This window comes from Lynx rufus, unplaced genomic scaffold, assembly GCF_022079265.1.
Source record: "Lynx rufus isolate CCGP_SWC_20201006 ecotype Redwood Valley unplaced genomic scaffold, mLynRuf1.p SCAF_7, whole genome shotgun sequence".
NCBI lineage: Eukaryota > Metazoa > Chordata > Mammalia > Carnivora > Felidae > Lynx > Lynx rufus.
In genome coordinates, this window is record NW_025814889.1 from 49,369,352 (window position 1) to 49,388,465 (window position 19,114).

Sequence of the window (19,114 nt, forward strand, 5' to 3'; positions counted from 1 at the left end):
TTCAGAACCAGCGAATTAAAAAGAAAAGTTTGCCACAGCTCTCCTTGAAGTCTTTGCTATTTTGAGTGTCTCAGAGATGACTACCCAGCATGCACTCAAAAAGTGCTTTAGAGAGTACAAATCTTTATGGTTTACAGTTTCTTGCCCTCTATAGATAAAACTTAGCTACGATATTGACCATATAATCAATCTGAAAATCATACTGTATAATTTTTCAGATATACTAAAGTTTCTTAAGAGATCTATAATATATAAAAACGTATGTTCTCTGTTCCTGGTTTGGAATAATCGATATGCACTTGATATAGAGCAGATGTGGAGTCGGCAATGATCGGAGACATCTCTGAAGCATGAACTGCTTTGGGATAGAAGTAAACTGTAATCCCTCAAAGGAGAGGGCTCTAAATTCAACAGGTGGTTTACCTAATGGCACAGTACATTTCACTGAAGAGTGAATATACTTCACATGGTATTTACTGCATTCCAGGCATAGGCACGTAATAGAGTTTAAGGGTAATAAAAAATAATTATAAAAGCAAATTCCAAACCTCTGTGTATTTTATATCAGACCAGAACTTTCAGATTATCTTTTGCAATAATGATGATACATTTTCTTAGCAACCTGAAACATCAACAATCCAGGTGCCTATGTCAACGATCCAGCACCTATTACAATAGCCTGAGTGAGAGATGGGATCCACAAGACAACTCAGATATACAATCTACCCACCACTCAATGTATTTTTTTATTGAATTTTTTTTTTTAATTTTTTTTTTTCAACGTTTATTTATTTTTGCGACAGAGAGAGACAGAGCATGAACGGGAGAGGGGCAGAGAGAGAGGGAGACACAGAATCGGAAACAGGCTCCAGGCTCTGAGCCATCCGCCCAGAGCCCGACGCGGGGCTCGAACTCACGGACCGCGAGATCGTGACCTGGCTGAAGTCGGACGCCTAACCGACTGCGCCACCCAGGCGCCCCTTATTGAATTTTTAAAAATGTTTATTTATTTTTAAGAGAGAGAAAGTGCGACTGGGGGAGAGGCAGAGAGAGAGGGAAACACAGAATATGAAGGAGGTTCTGAGCTGTCAGCACAGAGCCTGACTTGGGGCTCGAACTCACTAACTGTGAAATCATGACCTGAGCTGAAGTCAGATGCTTAACCCAACTGAGCCACCCAGGTGCCCCCACCACTCAATGTATTTTTTTAAAAATTCTTTCCCTGGGTAAATTTTGACAACCCTAAACTCTATATATAATTGAGTATCCCTTCATGGAATTGCCTTCAATAAATTCCATTTAAATTTTTTATTTCTCAAAGGTTACTAAAAGAAACTTTGTGATATTTACCACAACATTCTCTAAATGAGGAAAAAAAATCTTTAAAAGTAATGTCCCTTACATCATCCCTCACATTCTATACAAAATTTCATGAGACAAATATTTTTGAGGATTGGATAAAAAAAACCACATTATTTATCCTAATAAACCGATATATACTTCTTCCTTTTCCTAATGACAGCAAATGATTGTTTCTCTTTCTGCTGACAGCTAGGAACCTCAAAGACAAATCTGAAATTCAATCACAGTATCAATCTATACTTCCAAAATTTTAATTCTTACCCCCACTCTTGATTACTTAATTTTGTAGTTTTTGCTCATTATTTTATTTTTAATATTAGCATTACTTAAACTGCATATAACTTAAGTGAGTTGACTGAATCCATTTTGGAAGCAGATGAGGTACAGAGATATAACTAAATCACTAAGTCAAAGTACACTCTCCTGACCCTCTAAAATGATCAAGATAAACTTTTAAAACACTTTGTGGTAAGCTGTCCAAAATAAATGGCAGAGTTTTTTCCATCAGTAACACTATACCTAATAGGCTTAGAGGTGAAGGGCAAAGACATAGGTAGTGACTCTGAAATGTTGTATACACTATCATGTGCCTATTCAATCATTCAATACATCAAATAAATCTACACCTACTGAGTGGCCACAATGTGCTAGATGTGGTCCCAAGGTTGACAATGATCAAAGTTAGTTATCAATATATATTATAAATCTGAACACACATGAGAAATGTACTCAAGTGGTTTTGTAGCTTTGTTACTTTGCTATGAAAAATCACTGGTTTACTGGAGAGATAGAACAAAAAGGGAAGAATTACCAATTTAAAATAATTTCTGGTACGTGGATATGTTTTAAAAAAAGGAAAAAAATACTGGGATGAATAATAAGTTACTCAAGAATTTCAATGAAATAACTTTTAAGCTTCAAAAATAAGTTTCATGCATTATCTCCTAAAAATTGAATCTATAATTAAAACTTATTTTGGGTGGCTCAGTTGGTTAGGCGCTGACTTCCACTCAGGTCATGATCTCATAGTTCGTGAGTTCGAGCCCCACATCGGGCTCTGTGCTGACAGCTCAAAACCTGGAGCCTGTTTTAGATCCTGTGTCTCCCTCTCTTTCTGCCCCTCCTCCGCTTGCATTCTGTCTCTCTCTCAAAAATAAAATAAACGTCAAAAAATTAAAAAAAATATTTCATATGTTGGCATCTTTAAAATGTATTATTCATTGCTGACTTTATATTCTATATAATATGTTACTGGTGTCCTTAGAGTAATACTTGGAAAATTTCTACACCAGTTACTTAAGTATTACCTCTGTTGTCGTTCCTAACAAAAACAAAAAATTTTAAATTCTACCTTCTTTATATTCTATTAAGAAAAGAGTATACTAAGGGGCTCCTGGGTGGCTCAGTAGGTTAAACGTCTGACTCTTGGTTTCAGCTCAGGTCATGATCTCATGTCTTGTGAGTTTGATCCCTGCATTGGGATCAAGAGCCTACTTGGGATGCTCTTTCTCCCTCTATCTCTGCTCATGTTCTATCTCTCTCTCAAAATGAATAAAATAAACATTAAACAATTTTTTTTAAAGAAAAGAAGTAAAGGGAATGCAATCCTCCTTTTCTTTCTGTTTTGTATATGGGTTGGCCACAATCCTCATTTGTCACCCTCATTTGCAGAGGCTAGAAAACAAGACTGAAGAAGTGAACCTTCTCCAGTGCCATTACTTCTCCCCCATCTCAGTTCTCCACATTTACCCACGCTGAATTTTTTTTCAAGAGTGAAACTAAGGGGAAATAAATGAAAGCTAAAACTGAAAAGTAAAAATAAAATACAGTAAGATGAAATGGTAAGAATGGCAAATAAGACACTGACTTCTTCTAAATATTTAGTTTATATTTAGAAATAGTTCTATCTAAAGGAAGGTTTGTTTTTGTTGGAAGGAGAGAAAGATGGAAATTGTTTCCTTTTAAAGAAAGATCCTTAGAGACCATCTGGTATAAACTAGTGGAGAGTTTAAAAAACAATTCTTCTTTCTTCTTAATTCACAGATTTTGTCAGAGCACCTTTTTAAAAAGGGAAAGTCATCCAAAGGCATTTTCTCTAAATTAGAGTTATAGGCTGGAGGTTTTCCAGTTAGAATTATAGACTAGAGGCTTTCTTTATCAAAGCCAGCTCTATAAAGGAACAACTGAAATTTTATCAAACAATTAACAGATGGAAAGTTTAAAGAAGTAGTGAACAAAGCAGACACTGGAACCTCTACTTGCACTAAATCAGAGACAGTCATCCGCAGCTCTCCAAGTGGCGCCCATGAAATCTTACCTATCTACGTGGAGATTAGGAGTTGGCTTAAAAGCCACAGCAGCTTCCCCTTGGTCCAGATGGGGCACCCTTGTGTACATGTTATTGAATGCATACCCATCAGGGGGAGGATACTCTGATACACTGGACTGCTGAAAGACAGAGAAACAGAGATTAAAGAATTGCTAAGACTATTTGAATGACCAGTGACGTCAGTGAACAAAACCCTCCACTATAATATGATCAGTTTCATTTTCAAGTGATTGACCATTACGATCAAATTATGAAATGGGGTTGGTACATTTTTTTTTATCAAAGACCTATTTATAACAGGAAAAGTCATTAGTACAAAAGCTATATGTTAACTCTGAAAATAGCCGGGTATGCAAGTAATACATTCTTTCCTTAGGAATTCCATTGAAGGTGATTTTGGTATTAGATAGATGTTAACAATTTATATAAAATGAAATTGGTTTAAAAACAAGAATAAAACTCTTCCCCCTTGCTCTCTAAGTTTAAGGAACAGACCTTTACTAGTCAAACAAAGTAAATGTCACATGAAAATCATCTAAACTCTGTGTATTAAAATTATACCACCCTCTCATTTTTTTAAATGTACACAGTCCCTATTTTTTTTAAATGGCAGCACTATTACCAGATTTACTACTGAGGAAAATACAGAAAGGCAGAAACATACAGATCTTGAGAGTCAGTAGTCCAGGGTAAGATAATGATGGGAGTAATTTCTTTTTATGTTTAACACAATTCTGACATGAGCCTACTAGGTGCTACCAGGAGGGGGAGCTGAGGTCTGTGGGTCCCAAGGAGCACCATAGTTTTAAAGCTATGAGGAAAAAACAAAGAAACAAAGACCAAAAAAAAAAAAAAAAAAGTACGTAAAGATTTTTTAACTGTTTCTTTATGTGAAATGAGTATGGGACACATACAATAGACCCTGAAGCAATGGAAGTCCTTGGCTATTGAAAGTGTTTGTGAACTCACTGGGGCAGAATATTTGAAACTGGAAATGTCTTAGAAAAGTGTTAGATACATGTTTACTACAGTTCATTCTAATGACAGAGTTAGTTGGAGTACGGATAAACACAGTGTGGGTAGGGTTTCTTCAGTGGACAAGTGTAGATGTCAAAAAAACTCACACTATATTACTCCTCTGGAATATATTTCACTGGAATACACTGCACTTAACACACAAAGAAAAAATTCTCACCATTTAAATACCTTAGCTTAAATCATCAACAAGACGAAAAGGCAACTTACAAACTCAGAGAAAACATTTGCAAATCATGTATCTGATAAAGACTGAAAATCCAAAATATATAAAGAACTCATAGCTCAAGAGCAAAAACAAAAACAAAAAAACCCAACCAACCAGCCAAACACAAACAAAAACCCAGTCCAAATAAAAAATGGGTAGAGCAACTGAACAGACATCCTTCCAGAGGAGGCATACAAATGGCCGACAGGTACATAAAAAGGTGCTCAACATCTCTAATCATCCAGGAAATGTAAATCAAAATCATAATGACATGTCACCTCACACCTGTTAGGGTGAGTATCATCAAAAAGACGAGATAACAAGTACTGGTGAGGATGTGGGAAAAAAAGGAAATCCCTGTACACTATTGGTGGGAATGTAAATTGGGGCAGCTGCTATGAAAAACAGTATGGAGGTTCCTCAAAAAATGAGAAATGTTCAGTAGTTTCACTACTGGGTATAATACTAAAGGAAATGAAATTAGGAACTTGAAGAGATATCTGCATCCCCATGTTCACTGCAGCATTGTTCACAATAGGGAAGCAACCTAAATGCCCATTAACAGATGAATGGATAATGTGGTATAAACATACAATGGAGTATTATTCAGCCATGAGAATAATGCTGTGTGTAACAACATGGATGGACTTTGAAAGCATTCTGCTAAGTGAAATAAGCCAAACAGAAAAAGACAAATACGACATGATAGCACTTATATGTGAAATTTACACGAAGAAAAACCAAAGTCAAATTCATGAAGACAGAGTAGAAAAGCGGGTACCAAGGGCTGGGGGAAATAGGAAGAATTTGGTAAAAGGGCAGAAACTTACAGCTATAAATGATGAAGTCTGAAGATATAATGTAATGGTGAATATAGCTGAGAACACTATAGTGTATAATTGAAATTTTCTAAGAGAGTAGAACTTAAATGTTCTCACCAAAAGAAAAAAAAAGATAAATATGTGAGGTGATAGATGTGTCAGTGTGTTAATTAACTAGACAGGGGGATCCTTTCACAATGTGTATCAAATCACCAGATGAACACCTTAAATATCTTAGGATTTCCAATTATATACCTCAATAAAGCTGAAATTAAAAATAAAACAAATAGCTTAATTAAGTTGGTTTCTCATTTCCCTGGTTGAGAGCAGAGGCATCAGATGGTTAGGCAGCTTTTTATTAAAGGCTGTTATAAAGTGCGGAGTGCAAGAACCTGGTAGAATCACCCTCACCTTTGGCTAACTTTGAACAGAACAGAGTGAGGTCAGCCAGCATGAGATCACTGGGTCCTAAGAGTGACTGGGAATATTGGGAGGGAGGAGAGAATGATGACAAATGACTAACTGTGATGACTACATACACAGCCTTGTCTAGGGCTGTTGCTGGTTCAGAGGAAGTAAAGAAGTTGAGTATTGCTACCCACATTTGACACCCCACGTCACCTATGCCTTTCGATTCTAAACAAAACCACCAGATCTTGAATCATCCAAGTCTTGTCCTGAGTGCATTTATTTTAGTAGCAATAAAGTATAATAAAGTTTCTCTTCTAGGGATGATTGCATTTTTTACGTATTTTAAATCACCATTACTCAGCCTCTTTTCCAACAAATTCTTAAGGCATCAATTCCCCTAGAACAGCTAGCAGGCGCTTTTCATTTCATTTTTTTAAAACCTCGGAATAAGTACTTAAGCCATAAAATGGCAAATAGTTTACAACAGGAAAATGATAGCTCATTATAAGGAAAGATTCTCAATAATTCTTCCTTTAAAATTACTTATTCAGTGAGAGTAGACAACTTTTACACTGGGAGCCCAGAACATATTACTCTCCCTTTAAATACACAAATTGAAAAAGAACTCACAGAAGTGAATTTCTGAGGCATGTATTATTAAGTGGATGTATTTTCTTATTTAAGATATAAAGACTGTAAGCTAGAAATTCCTGTGATTTGAAGAGTCAGCTGTAACTATAGCAGCAACATGTGTATCATAATTTCCTGTTTCATTACATCTTTTTTTCCCTCTAGAAAAGTCACCCTCTATGAGGAAAGGAAATCCACAGTGATGAGGTCTGAACTATAAAATCCTCATCACCATCCATCAGGATGAGGTCTGGAGAGGGATGTGTGCCTGCTAACCAAGGCAAAGGGCTGTGAAGTCATCTTCTTAATCCCTCATTTAGAAGGACAGGCAGTTATAGACTCTACCCTTAATTGTGCCAGAGGAAAAAACAATTACATTAGGAAAAAACATATCTTCAAAGCAGTACATGTGCTTTTTTAAAGTTTTGGAATTTAATCAATCTTCTATAATATTATGGTTATTGTTCAAGGGAACGATTTTTTAAAAATTTAATTTATATAAGTGTTTTTCCTTAAAAGTGAAGATTTACTCTGGTTTGCTAATCATTCCTTCCTATCATGTTTGCTATGAATACCCACAGCAGTCTGAGAAAATTTATCTACGGAATTAAATAAGGGAAACAAACAGGACCTCAAAGGGGATCTAGTCATCATTTACTGTTTCTTCTCCAAATAGACCTCATTCACCTAATTCCTCAGGTTCTGATCATCCTGTTTGGTTTGCTTCAGCTTTAAGCAATGTTTAATTTTCTGACGGAACAAGAAGAATCACAGAAAAGTCATTTTTAAGAGACGTGAAGGGATAACATAGCCAATTTCAATCCCCCCATTGGCTCCCAAAATAGGTTATTACTCCAAAGCTTACTAAATACTTGAAAGGTACAGTAAATTTTGTGATTCTTCTCAAGGTATGATACTGTTAGAAATGCTCATTTGAGCCTGGGGAATGAATCCAGGAGAAGCTCTGGCCTTCTAGCCAGGCTGAGAGGGCTCCAGGGTTTAGAACTAAATGAAAGGAAGGAAGGGAGGGAAGGAAGGAAGACAGGGAGGGAGGGGAAGAGGGACAGGAGGGAGGAAAGAGAGGGGAGGGAGGGACAGAGGAGGAAACAAATGGGACATTTGGGAAAAAGCTGCTTGGGACAGGTTAGGAGGCCTAGGTCCAGGGAGCTTTCTTTTTTAAATTTTTATTTAATGTTTACTCATTTTTGAGACAGAGACAGAGAGACAGAGTATGAGCAGGGGAGGGGCATAAAGAGAGGGAGACACAGAATCTGAAGCAGGCTCCAGGCTCTGAGCTGTCGGCACAAAGCCCAATGCGGGGCTCGAACTCACTGACAGATCACGACAGGAGCTGAAGTCAGCCGCTTAATCGCTTAACAAACTGAGACACCCAGGCACCCCAGGGAGCTGTCTTAAGGGTATGATAATGGATGAGAAAAATAGAACAAGCCAACAGGCAACAGGGTGATTCCCTGACAAGGAGAGAAACTAAGCACTCAAAAATTGAGACTGGCTCACCAGGGCACTGGCAGGGTGATGGCTGGCAGGCTGTGGAAGAATGATATGGGGGGTGGGGGGGGGGGGGGGACTTGGGCTTCACAGGGAAACAGAGCAACTGTCACAACAACGATAAAAAGCTGAGAGGTAACTAAGGGCAGCAGGACATTTAAGTCATTAGTTCTAGAACAATCTTCAGATCAATAAAACTAGAACTCGCAATCAGAATTAGAAGAGAATGCACAGATTACTGCACTTTCTACAAAAAGTGATGTTAAAAACTTTACCTCTGTGGATAATCTTTTTGTCTCTTGTTTGCGCTGATGTTCTGCTACATTTGCCACAGACTCGGCCAGCTGATAAAGATCTTGTTCCATCGGTGCTCCCATGAAGTTCAGCATTGGGGGCTCCCAACCGTTGCGGAACCGTGGAACATATGGTGGAATAAATTGTTCTTTTGGCCACTCTGCTCTGTAGAGGGACATTAAGGCATAAAATTAAGAAATGTACCCATTTTCAAAATTACTTTCAACAAGGTTAGCCACAAAAAAACAAAAACAGGGGCTCCTGGATGGCTCAGTCGAGCTGGACTTCAGCTCGGGTCATGTCTCTCGGTCTGTGAGTTCGAGCCCCGCCATCGGGCTCTGTGCGGAAAGCCCAGAGTCTGGAGCCTGCTTCGGATTCTGTGTCTCCCTCTCTCTCTGCCCCTCCCCAGCCTCTGCTCTGTCTGTCTGTCTCTCTCTCTCAAAAATAAACATTTTTTCTCTCAAAAACCAACAAAAACAAAGCATACGTAATCTGCCCTCTCTCCACACATAAAGGGAAAAGGAACATGCTTATGCCAGATTGTAATGCCAACAAAATGAAGATTGAATTTTGCTTCACGATCTGTTTTTTTACATTGCCTCCATTCTCCATTCATTCATCTTCGTAACATGGATATAGGTTTTGAAAAACTGGAAAGGGAGTGTGAGGCTAGAAGTGCTGAAAGTATTTAGAACATGAACTTCTCTTGCATCTAAAGTAGTTTCAGATTCTCATCTTTCCCTTCCCTTCCCTCTCATCATCATAACCAACCCTCCTGGTGTCAGACATATCTTTCTAAAAAGAAATAACAGAGAATGTTCTGAATGTTTATGCTTTATAAAGGAATAAGTCCTCTAAATGAAACATTACCAATTTTATAAATTAAATTTATCAGCTAGTCTTTAATCAGTGAAATCAAGTTAGGACTAATCTGGAACCGTAATCATTACCCATTCATTATTTAATGACTCTGAGTGAGACTTATTTCTACGAGCTCCTAATCACTCATGAACCACAAAAACACCTGGGACAGAAATTATAGGTTCAATTCTGCTCCACTGTGTTGTTTTATCTCTCACAAGTGAAAGATTAATTCTTCAGGTTATATTTCTACTATGATAAAATGAGCCATTTTATTCAGATTATTAAGTACCTTCATAATTTTTGTTATCTTTATGAGTTTTTAAATCAGTATATTCTTTTCCTAATACTCTTAACAATTAGGATTTGAAATGACCGTTTCTCAGGTCAAGAGCTAACAGTGTATTTTCTTTTGATGTAGTTTTTCCAATGGTCATTCATTTTCTCATTGTGAGGAAGGACCCAAAACCAAGAAATTTAAAAATATAGGTTATTTTTGTACTATGAGATCTGATTAATTTAGTAAGTTTTATGTGGAAATATTAAAAGATCCCACCTAGACTTATCAAAAGATCATAACCTACAAATATCTAATGGATTTAAGAAATCTGTTTAACCAAGTTTTTACATAGTATGATATACAAATAGCATGATATATTAATATACAAATAATAAAAATAAATTCAAATAATGCTTTCAATATAAAAGTAACAACTACAGTGCTTTTAAAGAATTTTTTGCTTGGTAAACCATTCAATATGTAAGCCATATTCCAACACAAGCTGTTGCCAAAGTGTAAAATACAAGTGGGAACAGTTTATATGTATTTCCACAAAAGAAACAGAAGAAAGAAAGTATGAATTGATCCATTACTTTTAGGCTAGTCCATCCAAAAGCATTAGGAAGAAAAGCTTCTAAATGACCACCTGAATAGCTTATTCTAAGTAGTGAGAGCAATAAAATGATTTGGGTAAGAAAGGCAAAAATTATTTATTCAATGTCATAAAATGAGAAAGTTTTATACCTTGCTTTGCTCAGAAAAACTTTAATACTGCAATGATAAATGATGCAATGTTAATGATCTGTCTTACACAATCACTTTATTGACAAGATACAATTTTTAAAATGATCCCCTCCTTCTTTCCACCCAGAGAAGGATCTTGTCTTTCCTGAGCTCAACTACCAGACTGATCTTTCTAAAACACAGATGTGATTATGTCACACTCCTATTCACAAAGCTAGTGGTTCTCTGCAGCCTATACAATCTTCTCCAACTCCATAGCATGGCAGGGGGAGCCCTCATAGCCCACCTGTTCATTTCCATGTGCCTCATTTAACACCATTTTCTCCTCTCCCCCTTTTCCACAAGCACCTGCTACCCAAAGTTTATATGTCAGCTAAACCCATATTCATTCTCCATTCTCTTGACTTCCTGCTTCATGCCCTCATTTGTGTTTCTCTATTAGAAAAACCCCTTCCCAATTATGTATTCGTGGAAATCCTACTCATCCTACTGAGAGGCAGCATAGCAAAATAATTATGGACATCAACTCCAAAGCCAGACTGCCTGAATACAAATGGCAGATCTGCCACTTAAGAGTTATATGGCTTTGAGCAAATTACTTAACCACTCTATGCCTCAGTTTCCTTATCTGTAAAATAGTGACAACAATAGTACTTACGTAAAGTTCATGGAAGACTGCTTAGCAAACCCTATATGTATGGTGTGTACATATATATTACACAATATATGACTATTATTATCTATTGATTTAAATGCCAGTCCTTCTCTGAAAGCTAACTACCCTCCTCTTTAAATCCTCCTCCTGATGGTTCCACCTTGCCAAACAACAGCAGTTTATGTGTCACTCCTGGTACTTAACATGCCTTATATTGCGCATACTTTATATCTTTTCCACTAGACTAGCTTTTGAAGGGTTTAGGCTTTTTCTCTGTAATGCCTGGTCCTTCATAAGTAGAAGGCTAAAAATATGTCTCATTAGATTCATGTAATAACAAAGAACAATACTTAAAGTATTATAGGTATTAAACTCATACACTTACCTGGCTTTCATCCAAGTTTCTCCCAGTGACACCCAAAGCTGCCTTTCATCAGCGTTGACAGTATAATTCAAGAAATCAATTGTGTCCTTAGTCAACAGGGGGCTGAGTACTGAACTGGCTAGTTCAGGACCTCCTGTTGCCTGCACCACCTAAAATGACAATAAATCATTTTTTAGCAAGAAGATGATGATTACTTGTATATTTTCAAAATATGTAAAATCTATGCCCAAAACAAGCACTGTTTTCATATACTCAAATTTTGACGTTGTGCAGTGTACTACTGAATGAAAAACAGTTTGTTAAGTCAACTTGCCCAGGCTAATAGTGCCTAATAATCTAGAATGAAAAGTTAATAGTTTAACGACTTTCACAGGATCTGTCTATTGGCTGCACAGGACTGTATTTTCCCTGGAAAATACTAATGGCTATCCAGAGAATTCTAAGTCAGGTGGTTTAACTATCTGCTTTTTGCTTAAAAAAAAAAAAAAGTACATGTATCTTTCCTGGCAAATCTATTATGCCCAACTTGAAAAATACGGTTCTATAAAGGAATACTCTAGAGAGAAATAAGTCTCAAGTTAACAGCCTATGGCTGTGCCTATAAAGACATACAAAAATAAAAGGATCCGGAGAGAAAAGTGAGAGAAGAATGAGAACTGGTACTCTGAATCTAGGACAGCTTTTCCCAGAATCGAATTCTAGGAAACTGTCCTGATTTAAAATGGATAACTTAATGACTAGCAGAAACAAATAAACAGGTGCAACTCTCTGATAAACAAAATGATGATAAGTGTATGTCTGGAAACTGCTCCAAATTGACTTCTCAGAGGCTATTTCCTGGCTAAAGAATGGTAGTTATCTCCTAGAGCAGAAACCAGAGCCCTTTTATAAAAATTTTCACTTTCCCAGAGATATGGCACAAGTAAAAAGGGATTTTTTTTGAATGGCTTCAGACCAAGAGTCAGTTTCTCCCCAGTCATCCAAGTGCCCTGAGCATGCCATGCTATCTATCGTATACCTCTGTGTATCTGCACATGTTTCTTCCCAGTTCCCCATGAGGCCCTTCGTTCATCACTCAGAACTCTACTCCAGTACCACCTCTTCTAGGAAGCCCTTCTTAACCCCACAGCATAGCTCTGAGGCACCTCACTGTCCCCAAAACAATTTATATGTATTAGCAACATATTACATTTTAACTTATGGCTTATTCTTCAGTTTTCCCTCCTGTGAGGACTAGGACCAAGTGAACTGCAGAAAACACAGTGTTGGAGGGATGAATGAGAATCAGTGAAAGATCAAAGTGAGAACAAAACCCACCGTGACTGTTTGGCATGTAATTTTCTTACTTCCAAGCCCTATAAGCACTTTTAGTAAATGTGTAGGGATGATTAAGAAGGAAAAGTTAAGGAGTAAAATCTAAGAGTAAAGGAATTTTTAAATCTTTGGTTTCACAGAGGGAGGAGGGAATGAAACAAAAGAAATGTAAATAAAAAGCTGCAAGACATAGTTCCCTCTGGAGAACGGATGTCAGGCAGGTTTGCATGTATGTGTGCTGTAGGTAAGCTTGTGTGCAGATGCTGGGGGCAGGCAGCAGGTTTTTTAAGGTTTAAAGCCATTCAATTTTGTGTGGCTGGAAGTAGGCTCTTTATGAACGTTCCTTCCCAAGTTTCTTATCCAAGTAATACATCTGGATCTCTGTAGGCAGAACATTAAAAGAGCAACAGACATATTTTGATCAGAGACACCATTAATAAGGAGTCATTTTTGATGAAAAACAAAGATAAAATACATCATATTTTCAGATACATAGCCTGATCGCAAAGGCTAATTTCTACATGCTAGGGAAACCAGTCCTATTATCTTATAGTTCTCCTCTATGTAATGACTACGCAATTACTTACAATGTGTGAAAGAGTTTGAAAGAATGAGAAGGTGGCAAAAAACTGCTCTATAACCAACACTTCCTAACACACAAACTAAGACAGTATCAAATGTGTTAAAGAATAAGGAATATAGGGGGTGGCTTAGTAGGTTAAGCGTTCGATTCTTGATTTTGGCTCAGATCATGACCTCGCAGTTTGTGAGTTTGAGCCTGGTGTCAGGATCTGCACTAATAGTGCTTGGGATTCTCTGTGTCCCTGTCTCTCTGCCCCTCCCCAACTCATACACGTGTGCACGCACCCCCCCACACACACACACAAACTCTCTGTCTCTCAAAAATAAATAAATATTTTTATTTTAATTTTTTTTTTCAACGTTTTTATTTATTTTTGGGACAGAGAGAGACAGAGCATGAACGGGGGAGGGGCAGAGAGAGAGGGAGACACAGCATCGGAAGCAGGCTCCAGGCTCTGAGCCATCAGCCCAGAGCCTGACGCGGGGCTCGAACTCACGGACCGCGAGATCGTGACCTGGCTGAAGTCGGACGCTTAACCGACTGCGCCACCCAGGCGCCCCTAAATAAATATTTTTAAAAAGGAGTGAGGAATATAAATTTTGTTAATGAGCTAGTCTGGGCTTCTTTGCATGTGAATGGCCTTGATCTAATTTTTAAAAGAGCTTATATAGCAAGAATTATTCAATAATAACTAGACAAGTAGAAATTTGATGTTCTATATATAGCAACAACATATGGGAGCATTCATAAATTATTGATGTAGCCTTGGACTCTCATCTTCTAATCTTTTATTGCCCAGTTCTGACATTTATGCTGATAATGTTACTTTCCTATGTTTGTAAAGCAATATTCATTTCATATTCTACTTCAGGTCTTGTCTAGTTGCCCTTGAGGAAAGGATAAGATTTATTATTCCTTTTTGTAACTTGGATTTTGTTTTTCTCATTTTTTTTCTGATAATCAAGTAAAAGCTATGAAAAATGCATTTGAATTTGTTCCATTTTTGATAAATATTAAAGAACTCAAACTATAATGTCCATATGCCCTAAACCAAAATTAAGCTTATTGGCTTCATATAGTTCTTACTCTTTTTTAAATTTTTTTTTTTTCAACGTTTATTTATTTTTGGGACAGAGAGAGACAGAGCATGAATGGGGGAGGGGCAGAGAGAGAGGGAGACACAGAATCGGAAACAGGCTCCAGGCTCCCAGCCATCAGCCCAGAGCCCGACGCGGGGCTCGAACTCACGGACCACGAGATCGTGACCTGGCTGAAGTCGGACGCTTAACCGACTGCGCCACCCAGGCGCCCCATAGTTCTTACTCTTTAAAAAACAGCCATAGAAATAATAACACCAAATAATCACACACTACTAACAATTATCATTACTGCTATTGTCATTCTGTTCTCTATTGTCTGCCCTTCTGACAGGGAAAGCCATTCACAACCACTCCACCTGTGCCTGCCTTAGCCCAGAAAACAGGAAACTCTGTCCTCCTGGAAGTATTTAAAACAGATTCTGCCTTCTTTTTACTCCTTGCTCACTTGTCCTCCCACAAAACGGGAATGACCTAGCTAATTGGTGGAATTGTAGAAAAGAGTGATTTGTAGCCCAGTCTCTTTTCATATCTGTCTGTATGTGGGGCCAACAATTGTTCTGCCTGCTTTCTGTCGCCATGCTTTTCCTAAGCCCCAGCACTTTTTTTGTGTACTCTTAAATATTTCAGTGAATTCTCCTAGCTGTCCTGTAGGACAAGACGGTTCTACATAAAGTCAGCTTGGAACAATTGCTATTACAATATTTGCAAGTATAAGAAATATAAAATAGGAAGGGAAGTATATTATCATACCATATAAGGAAAGAACATACCTGGATACTGAAAATTCAGAAAATGAAGATGTGTATCTTGGATCCTGGCCTATGACACAAGGGTATATAACCTTTTGCTGGATAAGCTCATAGGAAAGTCCAACTCCTCTACAAAGGGAATTGTTTCCAACACACCCTTCTTTTTAGCTTCAAAAATTATACCTTATGTGAGGGGGGTGGCCTTGGTGGCTCAGTCGGTTAAGCTTCTGACTTCAGCTCAGGTCATGATCTCATGGTCTGTGAGTTCAGGCCCCGTGTCAGGCTCTGTGCTAACAGCTCAGAGCCTGGAGCCTGCTTTGGATTCTGTGTCTCCCTCTTTCTCTACCCCTCCCCCACTCTCACTCTGTCTCTCTCTCTCTGTCTCTCTCAAAAATAAACATTAACAAAATTTTTTTAATTATACCTTATATAAAAATATACCTGTATGAGAAGGGAGTTTTCTGGGGAGAAAAAAATTGTATTACCTGCCTGTCACTCAACCTGACATATAGTGGGCAATGTAAGGACTACTAATTGTTCCCTAGTGTCCACTCTCTTCTCCCATCTAGAAAGAGAAGCCCCTACATTTTAGATGAACCAACACAGATGGAGACTATATTACTCTGGTGTTCGGTGTGGCTATATGAGAACATTCAGGCCAACTGGACAAAGGCAGAGATTATCTGTTTAATTTCAGAGTCAGTTTCTTAAAGACAAATCATCTTTCTTTGTCTTTGTACAGCTGTAACAAGAACGTGGAGGTAAAATCAGCTTCCACCACACAGATATCTGACACGGTTGTTCAATTCTTCCTCTTGGAAACATTTTCTTCATTTGGCTTCCAGAACACCATAATATTCTTATTTTTCTTTTCCCGACTTAACTGCTTTTTCTCAAATCTTTGTTGGCTCTTTCTATTCTCCTCACACTGAAACTGCACAGGGATCCACCAGTCCTTACTCCTCTTCTTTATTTGTAACTACTACCTTGGTAGTAGTCTCTGTCTTACCTATTGTTTTCTACATCTTGGTTAATAATTAGGCCATCTCTTCACTCATAGGCCAAACTTTGGAGATACACTTGGCTGTTGCACAGCATATCCTATCTACCAGAAAGTGTTGCTTCTATGGTTTACACCCAGAATCGGGCTTCTTACTATCTCTAATGCTACTTGACCCAAACACCGTCATCTCCAATCTGGATTATTCTAATAACCATTCCAGTCCCTTCTTCCGCCAGATCTCCAAGTATTACAGCCAGAAGAATCCTTTTGGCGAAAACCTTCCAAAGTGTACAAGATTTCACAATCACCTACAAGGACCAACAAAATATGACCTTCCGTTTCTTTGCTAACCTCATTTCCTAATTAACATCTCCCTCATTCTGTTCCAGTCACAACACTTATTTATTCCAAGAGCATAATTTGTAATTACCACCCCAGAGCATTTACAATAGCTGCTCTCTATCTGGAATTCTCTTCTTTCAGAAATCCACATGACTCATTCCTCACTTCATTTGCTCAAATGACACCTTCTCACCTTAACCAACCCTATTCAGAAAGGGTACTACTCCAGCTCACACACTCATGCGCGCACTTCCATGAGCACACACCTGAAATGCTCCCTGTTCTCTGTCCCTACTGCATTTTTTCAAGTAACACTTATTTTTAGCAAAATGCATTATTTATGCATGTATTTAGATTAACAATTGCCCCTCCATACTACAATATACGTTCCAAGAGGGTAAAAATTTATGTCTGTTTTGTTCCTGATAAGCTACGAATAATACAAAGCACACAGCAGGCTCTCAATATTTGTGAATACATAAATACATGAGCAAAACCTTCCATCCAGTACCACCGCCTCCTCATGTCTAGCCTATTTTGGGAGAAAGAGAAAAGCTTTTATATTATTATAGCCATTTCTATTATATACTAGTATACATTGCAACACCAGCATCCGATAAATCTTTCTTTTCATTTCCCTAGCACTGTCACAGACATCAGTTTCCTCAACTGTAAAATAAGGTGTTTGAACTAGATGATTTCTAAGGTTCTTTCAAACTCTCAAATTGCACATTCTTGATATGTGCATAGATGCCAAGGGAAATAGTATTCATGCAAGGTGATGAAGAAAAACTGTCTAGGTAACTCCAGCCAGGCACATGGGGTTGAAAAACGTACTAAGAGTAATTCCTTTCTTATATTAACAAAGCCTTACCATATTTAATGGAGTAAATAAAAAATGAACCAAATCTGCAGCACTCGGATTCTGGATATGAGACTTCAGTTTGGCCTGTAGCATTAAGAAACCAGACAAACAGATTACTATGATGTAATCAAGCAAAAAACAGACATTCGTGAAGGTCCAACACAGACTCAGAGGAAGAGTTCTTTACACCTACTTTCACTTTTAGTGTATTAATCAGCCTAGGTAAGTCAGATTAGGGGAATTTAGTTTTTAAAAAGTTAGGAATCATTCCTTTTTGATAATTCGCTTAGATACATAGGTTTTACTAGCTATTGTCCTAATTAAAGAAAAATCAAGACACACATACCAAAAAACCCACAGGAAAAAGCTTATCTCTTAATTTAATCAATAGCATCCTGGCTAGGCTTTGATTTCTTTCATTTGTTTCTTTTAGTTATATATAAATAAATTTCACCTACCAGAAGGTTAAATCCATGTTTAAACTTTTGTAAACAGTCAATAAATTCATCAGGAGGAGGAGGTTTTGCCCGCAGAGTTAAAACGCCCTCTAAAAGAAATAAATGGGAAGAGGGACAGATGAAAGCAAAGTTCTAAGAAAATACATTAAATGAAAAAGTAGAACACATTTGCGTCTATAAAATTTGATGATCATACCAGATACCACGCTGTGTAGCTACTCTACCACATGTCATAGACTAACTGCAACAAACTAAGATGATCCGACATTTGAAACGGATTCTTCTATCCTTAGGCACTACCAATTACTCATCAATTCCATAAACGTATACTGTAGCCTTTTTATGTCCCAGTTACTGTGCTTATCATTGCAAAGACTATAAAAATGTATAAGTTATGGGGCCTCTGGGGGGCTCAGTGGTTAAGCATCTGACTCTTGATTTTGGTTCCAGTCGATTTCACGGTCATGAGACTGAGCCCCTCCCTCATCAGGTTCTGTACTGAGCATGGAGCCTGGTTAGGATTCTCTCTCTCCCTCAGCCCCTCTCCCCACTGCTCTCTCTCAAAATAAATAAATAAACATTTTTTTTTTAAATGTGTAAGTTGTAGGCCCCACTCTGTAGGGCCTTAAAATCTAATGGAAGACATGAATCAGATAAGTAACAAAGATACACCAATGAAGTACTATAGAAAGAGACTACACCTGGTTGGGAGTTGGGAGGATGTACACCTAAAAGATGTTTCACAGGGAAAGTAGCCTTTAAGATGAGATTTGGAAAGTCTGTTACATGGCAATTTGGTAAGAAAATGTCATGGCTGGATAAAAACAGCATAAGTAAAAAACATGAAAAAAGGAAATCGTATGTACATGAAACAACAAACTAAAAGAAACACGAGGATGGAAAAGTAGATCAAGGTTAGATTGTGGGTGACCTTGACTGCCAAGGGGAGGAGTAGACTTAACTCAACAGAACATGGAATTAACATGCTTTTCAGAAGAACAAAGTGACCGCCTTAGAGCTTTAAGACAACTGTCCTCCCAGAATAAAAACTGGAGGCTTGAAGACTACTTAGAGAGCTGGGTAAAAATGATCACAGTTTGAAGCAGACACTAGTTATGCAAATTAAAATTAAAACAACTGGATATAAAACACAGTGAAGGAGCATGTGGGTTGCTC

The 19,114-nt window shown here is 37.8% G+C and overlaps 1 protein-coding gene across 1 annotated transcript in view; it reads right to left on the reverse strand.

Annotated features, from left to right (window-relative positions):
* The window catches only part of EPS8 (epidermal growth factor receptor pathway substrate 8), a 71,784-nt gene that overhangs the window by 24,329 nt on the left and 28,341 nt on the right, over positions 1 to 19,114 (reverse strand). Inside the window, exons 10-14 of the mRNA XM_047065971.1 lie at positions 17,939 to 18,027; positions 17,490 to 17,564; positions 11,525 to 11,673; positions 8,581 to 8,764; positions 3,680 to 3,810 (exon numbers count right to left, since the gene is read on the reverse strand). Coding sequence (XP_046921927.1) covers positions 3,680 to 3,810; positions 8,581 to 8,764; positions 11,525 to 11,673; positions 17,490 to 17,564; positions 17,939 to 18,027 — 628 coding nt within the window. The remainder of the gene's footprint in view (positions 1 to 3,679; positions 3,811 to 8,580; positions 8,765 to 11,524; positions 11,674 to 17,489; positions 17,565 to 17,938; positions 18,028 to 19,114) is intronic.